The 13,617-nt window shown below is 48.9% G+C and overlaps 1 protein-coding gene across 1 annotated transcript in view; it reads left to right on the top strand.

The window, feature by feature from the left end:
• The window catches only part of LOC135373951 (atlastin-2-like), a 99,413-nt gene that overhangs the window by 40,669 nt on the left and 45,127 nt on the right, over window positions 1-13,617 (top strand). The window contains exons 7-8 of the mRNA XM_064606984.1: window positions 8,182-8,231; window positions 11,468-11,525. Of these exons, the coding sequence (XP_064463054.1) occupies window positions 8,182-8,231; window positions 11,468-11,525 (108 nt within the window). The remainder of the gene's footprint in view (window positions 1-8,181; window positions 8,232-11,467; window positions 11,526-13,617) is intronic.

Here is a 13,617-nt window from a genome sequence, read left to right as displayed (position 1 = left end):
ATGGAGGTGTGCATGAATCTGTGGTCGCTGAGACCATCAAAAATTACTACTGGAGAAAATAGCTCTGGCGATGCCGTAAGCACTAAATCAAGGATGGTCTGACAGGTTCGTCTGACATGCGCGTAGGCTCGGTGACCAACTGCTGCAGACGAAATAACACGGACCAGATCACAGAAATGGGAAGACAAAACCGCGGAGGCTTTTGCTTATAGACGTCATTGCAGTCCATATCGGGGAAATTGTAGTCACCGAAAAGCATTATTTTGTGAGATGGAAAACTGCTTTTCACAAAGGCAAGGGCTTTATGAAGCTCAGCGACAAGAGAAACATCATCAGGTGGGCGGTAACAAACTCCAATAAGTGTCTTGTTGTGTGAGGGACCAAGTAAAGACCATACCATCTCAATGTTCCTAGGGACGTCAATGGGGCAAGATGGTACTTCATTTTTGATGCCAAGCAACATCCCACCACCCGGTCATAACGGTATAACGGTATACTCTAAAACCCGGCAATATTTCAGCATCATGCAAGCTAGGTGTTAACCATGTCTTGGTCAGAACAACAATAGCAGCTCCCGTTGTTCCCATAAGAGATAACAGGTCTTCACGCTTGGGTACAATGCTTCTTATATTTGAAAAGATAAGTGACAAACCACAATGACATTCATTGACTGCTAATCGCTAGTTATTTCGACTGAATCTGGGTTTGTTCCCAGATACAGCAAGCTCCGTGGTTCAATATTTGTGACCTCTCGAACAAGTTCTGTTTTCCCGTCGTACATGTAACAACTGCTACCAACCAGCAGCTTATTGAAACGGAGGCGAAAAGGTTGGCCCTGCGAGCGTCCGAAGGCAATCAGGTTCTTTCTTGCAGTCCGGACAGCGGGAGTGAAATCCTCAGACACGGCTTTACTAGTGTCCTCTTATAAGAGAATTATTAGAATGGTATCCTTAACCTTAAAGTTAGCAAACTTCACGATTATTGGACGTGTCCTTGCCTCGTGAAAACGTCCTAGGCTTTGGGCTCTATCGACACGACATGCTCAGCTGAGACCACAACATCCAGGCTATCTTGGCACAGCTTTCTATTTTTTTCCTCTGATTCCGCCCGTGTTTCATTACTAGCGTCTTCAATACCATAGAGCACCAGCATGTTCCTTCTGGGCCTGCTCTCAAGGTTATCAATGCGTGATCTTGTGGCGGCCCGTCGGCGATGTCGAAGTTCCGATTCTACTGTTGTAGCGAGCACTTCTTTGGCTTAGCTCCTGCAATCTGGCGACCCGAAAAGAACTCGCCCAAGGAGAACCCCGGCGCCTCAGGCACATCTGAGGAACCTCATTTTCGTCCTGCCTGCTCTCCCGCGCATGCCCAAGCCATCCAGCCGGCACCACAAGTGATGAGCCACATCGACGTTCGGCTGCCTCTATTTTGGCACCGGAGCCCGTAGATCTGGTTCCAGCAAGTTCAGGCTCAATTTCTCCTCGCTGGCATTACCAACCGCTTGACCCAGTACAGGCACATCGTCGCTTTCATGCCACCGAGATCGCCATGGATGTCTCCGACTTCATATCGGGCCCGCCCGGCACCACTCCATACGACCGCCTCAAGGCAGCCGTTCTCCAACGAGCGACACTATCTGAACGCAAGCGGCTTCAGCAACTGTTAAGGGCTGAAGAGCTTGGCGACCGAACACCGTCTGCGGTGTTCTGCGCTCAAAGCTCTTTTGACATTTCTGGACACCATCGGACTTCGATCGTTATTGTGAAGGGGCTCGTTATTGTATTCCCCACATCCCAACCAGCAATGGGGTAGAGTATCGCCTCTGGCGATGAACCTGCCCACTCTCCAAAGTCAAAGTAAAGTTGTTGTTGTTGTATTCGAACACAGTCTTAGCTGCTCAGAGCCATGCAGAACGTTCTCGCTGACAGAGCAGCCACTTTTGATTAATCCTGCTCCGGGAATTGGTCCTGCAGAGGTTCCCGGCCACTGTTCAGATGGTCCTCTCCACTGCCGGCGGTTTGCCACTTGTCCAGCTGGCTGAGTATGCAGACAAGGTGATGGAGGTTGCCCTTCCTGGATTAAGCATAGCCACAGTTTCCGGCACCAACAGACCATCTCGCTGTCCGGATCGCCCTCTACACGACTGCCACCCACCCTCACCCTCCCCAGCTGAGCTCGTGGCAGAGGTAGCTGCCATGCGAACTGAGGTTCAGCGCCTTTCCGAGAATGTGGCTGCCGTGCACTCTCCTGTCAACCGTCCGCGATCTCCACACAGATCCTCTCGCTCACGCCTTTCCCGGCAGTTCTCCCTACGGCGACAAAGCCCATCACCACACGACACTGCCAACCCACATCCGTGTTGGTATCACCAGTGCTTCGGCGACGCGGCTATCCCATGCACACGTCCTTGTGGCTGGTTGGAAAATGCCCCCGGGAACCGTTGATGGCGGCCAGCGTTTACCCGTCTCAAGCAGCAAGTCGCCTATTCTTTGTTATCGGCAGCACCACAAAGACAAGGTTTCTTGTTGACAACGGGGCTGCCGTCAGTGTCATACCGGCGTCCTCCTCTGATCGGTGGTGTGAGCCGTTGTTCCATCTTATGTCAGTCAACAACACCACCATTCCCGTTTACAAGGAACAATTCATCCGCCTAAACCTCGGTCAACGAAGACTATTCCCATGGGTGTTCCTCGTCGCTAATGCGACGCAGCCGATCCTCGGGGCGGACTTCTTGCACCACTTCGGCCTTTCTGTTAATGTCGCCCGTCGTCTGCTCGTCGACGACAGCACCCGCTTCTGTGTCCCAGCCATCGCCACTATTGCTTCGCCGCCATTTGCCATCCGAGACGTCTGCAACCTCTCTGTGTCTACGCCTTACGCAGACCTCTTTCACGAGTACCCTTCGCTTATGCAGCCCCCGGACTGGACGAAGTCCGTACATCATGATGTTGTTCACCGCATCGAGACCAAGGGTGCACCCGTATTCTCACGTCCACGTCCCCTGAGAAGCTCAAAATTGCGAAGACTAAGTTTCAGCAGATGCTGGACATCGGCATCGCACGACCTTCTCCTGCTAGTTGGTCCTCGGCTCTTCATATGGTTCACCAAAAGACCGGGGACTGGAGGCCCTGCGGGGACTATCGCGCTTTGAACTTAGTTTTCGTTCCGGATCGATATCCTCTGCCACGTCTGCAAGATTTTAAGGCCGACCCCCACGGCATGACGACTTTTTCAAAGATCGATCTTACCAAGGCCTACCACCAGATACAGTTGCTCCCGAGGACATTCCGAAGACGGCCATCACCACCCCGTTCGGTCTCTTCGAATTCCTCCGCATGCCGTTCGGCCTCTGTAACGCTGCGCAGACGTTTCAGCGATTTCTAGACACGGTGACCAGAGGCCTCCCACTTGTCTTCGCGCACATAGATGATATATCCTTGTCGCAAGTCGGGACTCTGATGAACATGAACATCTGGAACACCTTCGGCTACTCTTTTCGCGTCTCGCTGCGCATGGCGTTATAGTGAATGTCGCGAAGTGTGAGTCTGGCGTCTCTTTGGAGTTCCTTGGCCACCATGTCTCCGATGCTGGTGTATCGCCACTTCCCCAGAAAGTCGCCGCCATCGCCGACTTCCCCCGACCGGAGTCTGTGCGCCAACTTCGACGCTTTTTGGGACTCGTCAATTTTTATCGCCGCTTTATTCCTGACTGTGCGAGCGTCCTCCACCCTCTTCAAGCCCTGCTGCCACAAGGCCACTCTTCCCGCCAGGGCAAGCGCTCAAGGCCCTCTTCGAAGTCCGCCGACTCGTCTCCAACCATCGATTGGACGGACACTGCTTTGGACGCTTTCCGATCCGCGAAATCGCTGTTGTCCTCTCCAACGTTCCTCGCCCGTCCCATCCCTGGAGCCGTCACCGCCTTTATGGTTGACGCCTCAGCCACGGCCGTTGGCACGATGATCCGGCAGAAAGTTAGGGCAGAATGGTGGCCTCTTGCCTTCTTTTCCAAGGCCCTCAAGCCCACCGAAACCTCGTATAGTACCTTCGGCCGAGAGCTCCTTGCCGTGTATCAAGCATTTCCGGTATTTCTTGGAGGGCCGCGATTTCACCATCCTGACGGATCATAAGTCCCTGACATATGCGTTGCTTTCGGCTCGTAGCCGCTATTCCCCTCGAGAGACACGTCATCTAGCTTCCTTGGCCGAATTTACCTCTCGCATCGAGGATGTACTCGCATCGCAGAATGGTCCAGCTGACGCCCTAAGTCGCATCGCTACGTGCTATCGTCTGAAGCCCTGGCTCGAGCCCAGTCGGATGATCCCGAACTTGAAGCCCTTCAGTGTTCCTCCACTTCACTGCGCCTGCAAGATGTCGCCATACCTGACACGGGCCTATGTCTCACCCCGGAGTACGACCAACTCAACGGCTCGTAGCAGCCCGTTTCGTCTGGCTGAAGATGCGCTCAGACATCCGCTCCTGTTCTGCATGCCAGAGGTCCAAGGTTACCAGGCACACATCTGCCCCACTTGGACGCTTTTTATCGCCCGACTCCCGTTTTGACCACGTCCACGTGGACACAGTCGGGCCTCTATTGACTGCTATTGAACGATTCACCCGTTCGTCCGAGGCAGCCCCCATGCCTGACCCCACCGCCGCCACCGTCGCCGCAACTTTTCTATCCACTTGGATTTCTTGTTTTGGTGTACCTTCGGTAGTGACCACCGACTGCGGCGCCCAGTTTGAAGCGAAGCTTTTCTCCGAATTCCTTAAGCTCCTGGGAACACGGCGCATCCGCACCACTTACAACGAGCCATGGTCACACTCACTGCGTCACTCCGCCTCACGTTTGGCGACGATCCTCCTCGGGCATTCACCAGCGGCACCGAGCTACACGTTCCTGTACCGGACGGGGTACGCCGCTGTCGACCGCTACACCTGCATCTGGTACACTAGCGGTCCAAGAACCCTGCCTGCTTCGCCTTCCCACCAGGCTTCGATACAGGGTGCTGGCAGCCATCCAGTGGCGCTTAGGAGGCACCGGGACGAACGTTCCACCGGAGACACGCACGGAGGCCACCGAGTCTCCCGTGCTCCCGGTCTCCCCGGTATTCCCGGTCTCCCGTATTCCCGGTCTCCCCGTGCTTCGCGATGGTCCTCCCCGGCACTCTCCTTGGCGACACTACGAGCTCACAGCTCACGAACCGGTGGCGGTTCTGTCGCCTCATCCTGTATTACGTTCTGCCTACCTGCCTGCTCTGCTCTCCGCTTCGGCCCGCCTCGGAACCTTCCCGGCCAGCTCTTGTCCGCACCATTCATCCCGCCACTTCTGCCCACTCAGCACATGACGCAAGACCTGCCGTCCCTGTTCAACGTGTAGTCCGTCTTCCTCCTCTTCGCGTATCGACGCGGACATCAACCGCTAGCTCTACACCGCTCCGCGTGTGAGGGCGTGAGTGATGTGGCGGCTCGTGGGCGATGGTGAAGACGTACATCCGCTATCGCGCGCCACAGCTCCTGCCAGTCAGCTCTACCGACACCACCCTAGCGTGAGGTCACGACCATCTGTCCGCTGGGACATTCCATCATCGCCCGTCAGGACTCGTGTGGAGGAAGACCATCGTGCTCTACAATCTAAGCGAAGCCATGTCCGATGGGATGGCTGACTCTGTGGAAAAGGAGTGCAAGTTGACGTTGAAGCGTCCGCCGTTCACACGTGTGTGGGTCGTAGGGTTCGACGATATGAGGAATTGTACTTGGGAAGTAGCAAGCCGGGCACAACTTTGCGTAACTGTAGCACAGCTTAACCAGGAACTAAGGTGTGAGAGTGTCGTTGAGGCGAGTGATGTCATGACACCGATGCCACGCGAAGGGTGACACCAACGCAGAGAAGTTGAATTGTAGTGTGCATTGTAGACGCAGAGCAGAGACGTTTATTTCTGCTAACTGTTAGCCCAGTGTTGTAGCAGTCCGGTCGTCTCCTGTTCACAACTACTCGAATGCGTTCTCGGCAGGGAAGGGGGGAGCCGTACTGACACTTGTTTAGAAGAGTGCTAATGAAGGACGGCCACTTCGCCAGAGAAGCTTTCGAGAACAGAATCGTAACGCGTGTCGGTCTGCTTTGCGTCGTTTGAGAACTTCTACTGCATTTGATTTGAGTGGAACGCTATACTGAAGCTTACATTCACTGCATTGAACATTGTTAACAAAGAAAAGAAAGAGAACGACTGTGCAGCTGTGTAGGACAGCCTAAATGGCCGTAACATCTGCCCTGCTTTCACGCTGCCCTCTGAGGTTCGCTGTTGATATTGAGTCAAGCACATGGTACGTGTGGTTCCTGTGCAGTGTCATCCACGCTACGGAATGGATGAACAGACTGGGCTAAGTTTATTTGTAGTTCTAGCTCTGGGAACTCTATCGGGTCATGTTGTATCTGACATGCGCATTCCAGTCGTCTCGAACATTCACTGGACTGGCTGCGATGGTTCTCTTCAAAGACTTCGATGAACTATGAAAAATGTGGCATATTCGTTGCCTGAAGTGACGGGCGAACAGCGGGGCGAACTCAAGAAAGAATATGAAGCTACTCATGACGTGTGTGGTTGGGCAAATTGTTGCTTGTTGGACGTGTTCGGAAGTTCGGAGGTTCGGAGCGTGTTACTGGACGGCATAATGAGTGAATAGTAGCTAATAATTGTTTTATAGGTTTCTTTGGACGACAATTAGGAATGCAAAAGTTCTTCGACCATTTATGTGTCTTGCTTTTGAGAACGTGAGACCATGGATAGTCAACGTTTTCAGTGAAAATGACGATGTGGTGCTGCTTCGTGTATCCGGTTTGCGATAGCCGGCAAACACGACATTGGGAGTCTTTAAGTGTGGCCCACAATTCATATGAGCTGCTATACGACGCGAAAGGGAGTTTTTAGTCTGGAACGTGTCGGTGGTGTCTCGTGAGCCATTTTAGTACATGTCTAAATGAGATCTAAAACTGTGGAGGACTATAGTAGACTTCCAGATTGAGATGTCTACTAACTGTATAACACCGTAGAGGTCTAGTAGACTCTTAGATGCAGACATTCACTAAACATCAAACCCCGTAGATGTCTAGTAGACGTCTACTTTTAGACCTAGCCCTAAAGTTTCAACCTACCCGTGGGTTAGACGTCAATTATCCCACCATGTGCTACATGGGTTATTGGACGTTCTCAGAATGCAAGCCCGGACGTTCCCATCTGAACTTGGAAGTGCGCTTTCGATGACACCCCACATTTCATTGGAGAATGCTCCGGTTGGGATCTTCAGGGAGCACGACGTCACCGGGCTTGAGATCTGACCCTCTGAGACGCTGTGAATCGATGTACGGTTCTTGCGCTTCTGTATATTTCCCCGTCCAGTATTGCTGCCGACGGCGTAGCGGACGTGTGCAAGACCGTGGGACCCGGTTCATCTTTTCCGAAGTGACTTGGTATTTAGGGACGAACTGCGGCGGCAGACCAGTAGTTAAGTCTGTCTTTCGGCCAAGATGGCCCTTTAAACCACAGATTTGAGGCCAAGATCTCCTTGGGGGATATGCCCGTAACTAAAACATCTGAGGGTTTTGCATCTGTAAGCACATATTGCCAGTGATCTTTGCCTACATTCCGATGTATTTCGGCAGCTCGGTTTCGAATGAGTGTGGGCCATCATTTTGGGTGCCCCCCGATCCAGTACAACGTAACGTCTTCTCTGATCGGTTGAATATTGCTTTATCGAACACTTTTCGAATAGAAGGAAGTATCGATATAGGACGATAATTCCCAACTGCAGTCCTACTTCCTTTTTTATAGATTAGGACCACCATACCAAGATTAACTGTGTCGGGAAAAACACTGTGAGAAAATATGTCATTTGATATCTCCGACAATGGCTTAGCGAGCAAATGCCCGAACCGCTTAAGAAACCTTGTGAATATGACATCGTGTCCAAAGGATTTTGATGGATTTAATATACTTGATATCTGATAGAACCTCATCAGGTGTAGTCAGGTCGAGGAAAAAAATATTTTGAATTCGATGGAGGCAGCGGGACTGTTTGAATAGGGTTATTTAATAATGACACATGGTTCACTATGTTACGAAAATAATTATTCAATTGATTTAAAACTTCTTCTGGGTCTGTTAACAACTTGTCATTTATCTTTTCAGAAGAGAAAGGAGGAGGAAGGAAGAATGGGAGAAGAAGCACAAACAGGAAGGTAAAGGATGATGTCTGTACGACACCTTCTACATAACAGAGAGAGCCTCTGCACTCTTTAAAAAACGTAACCTTTTCTCTTCTTCGCTCTTGCGGTTACGTCACATCTATCTCTCGACAAAAGCCACAGCAGGATGCTTCCACGTAAGATCATGCCTGCGAGTCCGCACGTGGCTTCAGGGTTTACTTGAAGAATTATATATTTTTGTCGGACATCTCTAGGTGACGAAGCCTTTTCTTTCAAGTATCTATGTCCATTTTTACCGAGATAGACATTCGTTGGCGCAGACGCAACATCTGGAAGAAACATTTGCGATTTTATCTCTTGTTTTTCACATAGAGGACAGTGGACGGGAGTGTACAAAAATGCTTTAGTAAGTCCCACCTTCATGTAAAAAAACTTTCAAACGTGGCTGCCGTAACTTTCAAACTTGAAAACTTCAGACTTTCGTAACTACTGTCAAACGTAACTGTCGTGGCTGTCATAACTTTATTATTGTATTCAGGGCCAACCCGCGTAGCGTCTGCCGAGTACTTTATGATGACCAATATATTATTTTGTTCAACGTGAAATGTGTTTTCCGGTGATATATGTTTCGTATTTGTTGGCGCCGTGTGCACGCATTTTGCAGCCTCGCAAAATTAAAAAAAAAATCGAAAGTACATCATACATTCGAGCCAACTTCTAAAAGGAACATCCTTTATCGCCTTAATGTTTTCCTCGAGAAAGGCTAAAGATGTGCGGTTCCAGAATGTGAAAAAAAAATACGTTTAATTATTTGCGTCATGTCGGCATTACAGTGCTCTAACGTGAGCCCCCGTGTTACATCACGTTCGTTGTGATGTGTGATAAAACAATACGAAGAGCAACTAAAAATTCCATAATCAGTCAGTGCCGGCGCCAGTAACTTGTGAAAACAATAATTGTAGCATAAATATATAACAACAAAATAAAAATAAAGTACTCATATAGCAATGCGAGACAAGCAAAAAGACGTGAATGTCTGGAATCGGACTGCGGACCTTTCGTATCAAAACCCGAAACTTTACCTCGAGACAAACAGCGCAGATGGCGCGGGCCACCTTATACTCGGGAGGTCAACCATGCACAATGGGAATTATTTCGGGAGTCGGAGGTGAATGGCGTGATAAGGGCGGCGAGTGTGGCGCCATCTAGAATCGGGAAAATCGTGAATCGGAGTTGCTCCGCGACTGGTATGGCCTCTTAACAGAGACCGATGCGCGTTTGACCAGAAGTGATACTGATGCTGAAGGTTCCATGCCAAGGCATCCAAAATATTGATCCGTAGACGAAAGCGTGCTAGGCGAACGCAATGCATCCTGGACAGATCCTGGTCGCACGTCACAGCAAACGTCAATGCACACGTGACCTTAAAGATGGCGGCGCCCACGATCGGCGGCAAACTCGTTTGTAAACAATGTGGTCGTTCCTCTTGCCGGACGTCTTGGATGTTTTTCAATCGCTGTAATTATTTTTGTCCTATAATCTTGCCGTAAGATGCGCAGTTTTGCACATAAGGCCTCGTACTGTTGATGAATTCCAAAGACGCGACGACGACCGCGCGTTGAGACCCACTGAGCCAACGCGATCAACTTAAACTAAGGAAAGATGGGCTAACATGTTGCGGGAGAAGCACCGCATAGTTTACGCTGGCAACATGCGTTCATCTCCTGGCTTTATAACGATGCAAATATGTCGTTAGGAGGCAAAACGACATGTAAACAAAGTCACATTACCTCAAAATGACTCTGTCTACGAGTGCGACCAGGTCAAGATGGCAGTCTTGCCAAAAACACCCGCTTGGTGGTAGTTCATACAATGGCGGATTTGTGTCACCCCTGTGTTCCGTGCGCGTTGCCAATCCAATAAAGGGTAACGTGGGGCAAGATTCAGACACGGGACTAGACGCGACATTTTTTGCTCGACGCCGCGTCGACGTCTCAGACACACGCTCCTTGAAATCTCCCTCATAGCTGGCGCCGCATGTCCGCGTTATTGCGCGTGAGAATTGTCCGGATTGGTGTATTCGTTGTAAAGAGAAAAAAATAAAAATAGAAAAAAAACATTTAGTTCTGCATGTAGTTCTTAAACACGCCGTGCCGTCTTACGAATCAGTCCAGTATTTTCCATGATTTTTCTTATTTGGAGAACGTGAATTTCGAGATCGGGAAATATCATGGAGGAAGGAAATACAGGATATGCTCTTCCGACCGTTTCCCATCGTCACGAGAGTAGCCGCCTTCGCATTGCATTCTGGAGTGCTGCTGTCTACCATGTGACTGATCACGTGACCCCCATACAGTACGGCGCTCTTTTATACCGTTTAACTGTACCCGAGCGACGTCTGTTGACACAGTAGATGAGGGAAAGAGTTACTTCACTTCGCTCTTTGATCAGCTCTTTAAGCAGTGAAAGCGCCTGCACTCTTAAAAATGAACATCACCGCATCACTTGCTCCTAACCAGCCATTATCTGGAATGATTTCGATATCCCTCCTGATTCGTTGAAAACGTGAGGCGTACTCCTTTTTTGTGACAACAAATTCAACAACAAATTACGGAATTTAGCGGTATCATTCGAGATGATGACTAGCTAGGTGTATTTTATGCGGTGAAGTTCATTTCCCTAGAGTGTGAGTCATGCACAGCGTTTCAGATATATGTACAGTGAAACCCCTGCTTTGACTCTGTGCAGCTTTTTTTTTCTTTTTCACAATGTATGAGAGTCATTTTAGTGTCCCCTTAACCAACGTAGCGCAGTACTCAACACATACTTCCTGTACGTGAGATTTATACAACGCAGATTCGTACAACGCATGTGCTTCACCTCGTGGTAAGAACACATAGACGTCCCGAAGCATCGCTGAAGTACAAGCGACACCTTGTAAATTGCGTCCAACGCAAATAGTGAACTCACACGTTGAATGAACAAATCACGATTCACGCGTACAACATCTACGAGCGAGGGAGAAGTTAGTGTCGTGCTGGGGATCCAGTCAGGCCACCTCTTCACCAATAAGGGAGTTCAGACGACACTCCTGTTTCAGTGCATAAATTAGGTGTAATCACCTCTAAGATATTTCCATTCCCAAGTGCGTCAAAGCCTCCCTTTGGTTTGAGTCACTTCTTTCAGAAAGTGAAGATCAGGGATGGTTCGGAGTGACCCTGTTCCTGGAACGAGGCCTCATGTGCCTTTTTTTTCCCTTTTCCCCGCAGTTCCCTTACTACCGGAACGAAACTGTCGGATCACATCATCTCTGCCAGGAAGGAAACGGTAAGTACACAATACCAATTAGCATTACATATATGGGAGGTATACTTGCTATACGAGACGCAGTGTATCGTGACAAGCATGACTTTTTTTTTCTGGGTGGTAGCAATAGCGGGGAGTAAGGACTGCATCCAGAATCGGGTGTCGGCCATTTCAGACGCACTTCAAAAGGATCTGGCATACGCAAGATGCATTGAGGAATCGGGATTTCTTTCGGAGCTTATTTTTGGCACATACGGAAGGAACTTTTCGGAGTTTATTGTGTTCCGGGAATTCGGAGTTTTGCGCCGTCTATTATTTGCAGCTAATCTAATATCCGGCAATCCGCTGCGAGGTCGGAAGGTGTCGGCGCGCTTCGCAAAAAACGGAACACAATCGCGGTGTGAACGCGTCGTCCGCTTTTACGCGTTTATTCCGCGTTCAATGCTGTAGGTGGAGCATTGGAGAGCGAAACAATATCGTGACATCGAGGTACACGTGATCTCCCGTTAAATACGCGCAAGAATTACGGGAACGACCGACATCTCGGGTCGATCACTTGTGTCCTTGTTGTTCATTCCTGGATTTTCCGAAGACTTTCCAGACGAACGTCGATACAGTTCCCCGCGAAGTCAGCCCAGGACGCATACCCACCCCCTTGTCCCCCACTCTTTCCTGCTGTCCTCTCTACCCGCTCATAGCCACAGTTGCTTCGCGGCTCTGACACGGAATTTAAAAAAAACTGAACTACGTAATACATATTACCCATCTCGAAAGATAGGTACTTCCTGCTTGAACTGGGAAAAGTTGCTCAATAATCTCAGATATACCGGCGAACAATTGTACATTTTGGAGTCGGCATAAGACACTGAATGAATGCCAAAGTTCGATCTGGGAGTAGGCAGGTTGTAACAGGGCAATTTGACAACGTAGGGAGTAAGGTGTTTGAAAATGATTCATTCAGATCAAGTGACCTGAAACCATACTATGATACAGCTGCTACACTGGAAGCGTAATCTCACAAGGATGTGAATATATCAGACAATGAAAAGCGAAAGATTTAGAATCATGGAGGGGCGTAGAGAAGATAATCCGCAGGGCTGTCTTCTGGACAATTAAAAGGGGATAGAGATTAGCAGAATAAGTAAGACCGCATACCTTCAGGACATAAGAAATATGTGAATCAATGAAGGCATAGTATACCATAACAAGAATATGATTAGGAAGAAGTTGTCTAAGCCTAGAAAGTACGTATAAACCTGGGAGAGTCTTGGATCGAAGAAAACATCCCAACATAGATTTTCATGGAGAATGACTCCTAGAAATGTGACTGAAGGAGCCCTTTCAAGAGTACAGCTAGAAAAATATAATTACCCTTGCTCGTATGATGTTTTTTGAATATTGGGGACCAATTTATAAGTGACAGCCAAAGGGGGAGCTTACTTAAAACGTTTTTATAGCTTTAGCAAAGAGAACAGAAGAGCTAACGGCATCCACAAAAACGTTGGTGGCGTCAGCGTATAAAGAAAGCAATTTTCTGACAGACAGTCAGGCAGATCATTAATCTAAACAAAAAATAAAAAGAGGCCCCAGAATAAAGCCCTGGGAACAACAGTTGTCGAGTCTTTAACACTGGAGCTGTGTCCCAATACCGACACAAATTGCTTTCCATCATGCACATAACTTCGTAATAATCTATGTGGTACGCCGCGGATTCCCGAGGAGGGTTTCACCACTTATTAAATCGAATGCCTTGGTCAAGTCTACTAAATGCTCATAATTAAAAGGTTTAGATCCCATATTCTTTTAATTATATTTTGTTTTTTATTTTTTGTGTGTTGCGGTCACCAACGCTAAACCTGTTGACACACCCCGGGGGAAACCAAACTGAGGGCAATTTAATAAGTTAAACCTTTCAAACAATTTTTCTAATCGGTTGAGTATTAGTTTTTCGACCACCTTACTAATAGAAGGAACTATCGGTATAGGAGGATAATTCCCAACTGCAGTCATTTTTTATAGAGAGGGACAACCTTAGCAACAGGAAAACAGCGTGAGAAAATATGTCATTTGATTTCTCCGACAATAGCTTCGCGAGCAAATGCCCAAACCGTTT

The sequence above is a fragment of the Ornithodoros turicata genome, unplaced genomic scaffold (genome assembly GCF_037126465.1).
Source record: "Ornithodoros turicata isolate Travis unplaced genomic scaffold, ASM3712646v1 Chromosome36, whole genome shotgun sequence".
In the NCBI taxonomy this organism is placed as follows: domain Eukaryota; kingdom Metazoa; phylum Arthropoda; class Arachnida; order Ixodida; family Argasidae; genus Ornithodoros; species Ornithodoros turicata.
Note: the sequence above shows the minus strand (reverse complement) of the source record. Positions and strands in the feature narration are given on the sequence as shown.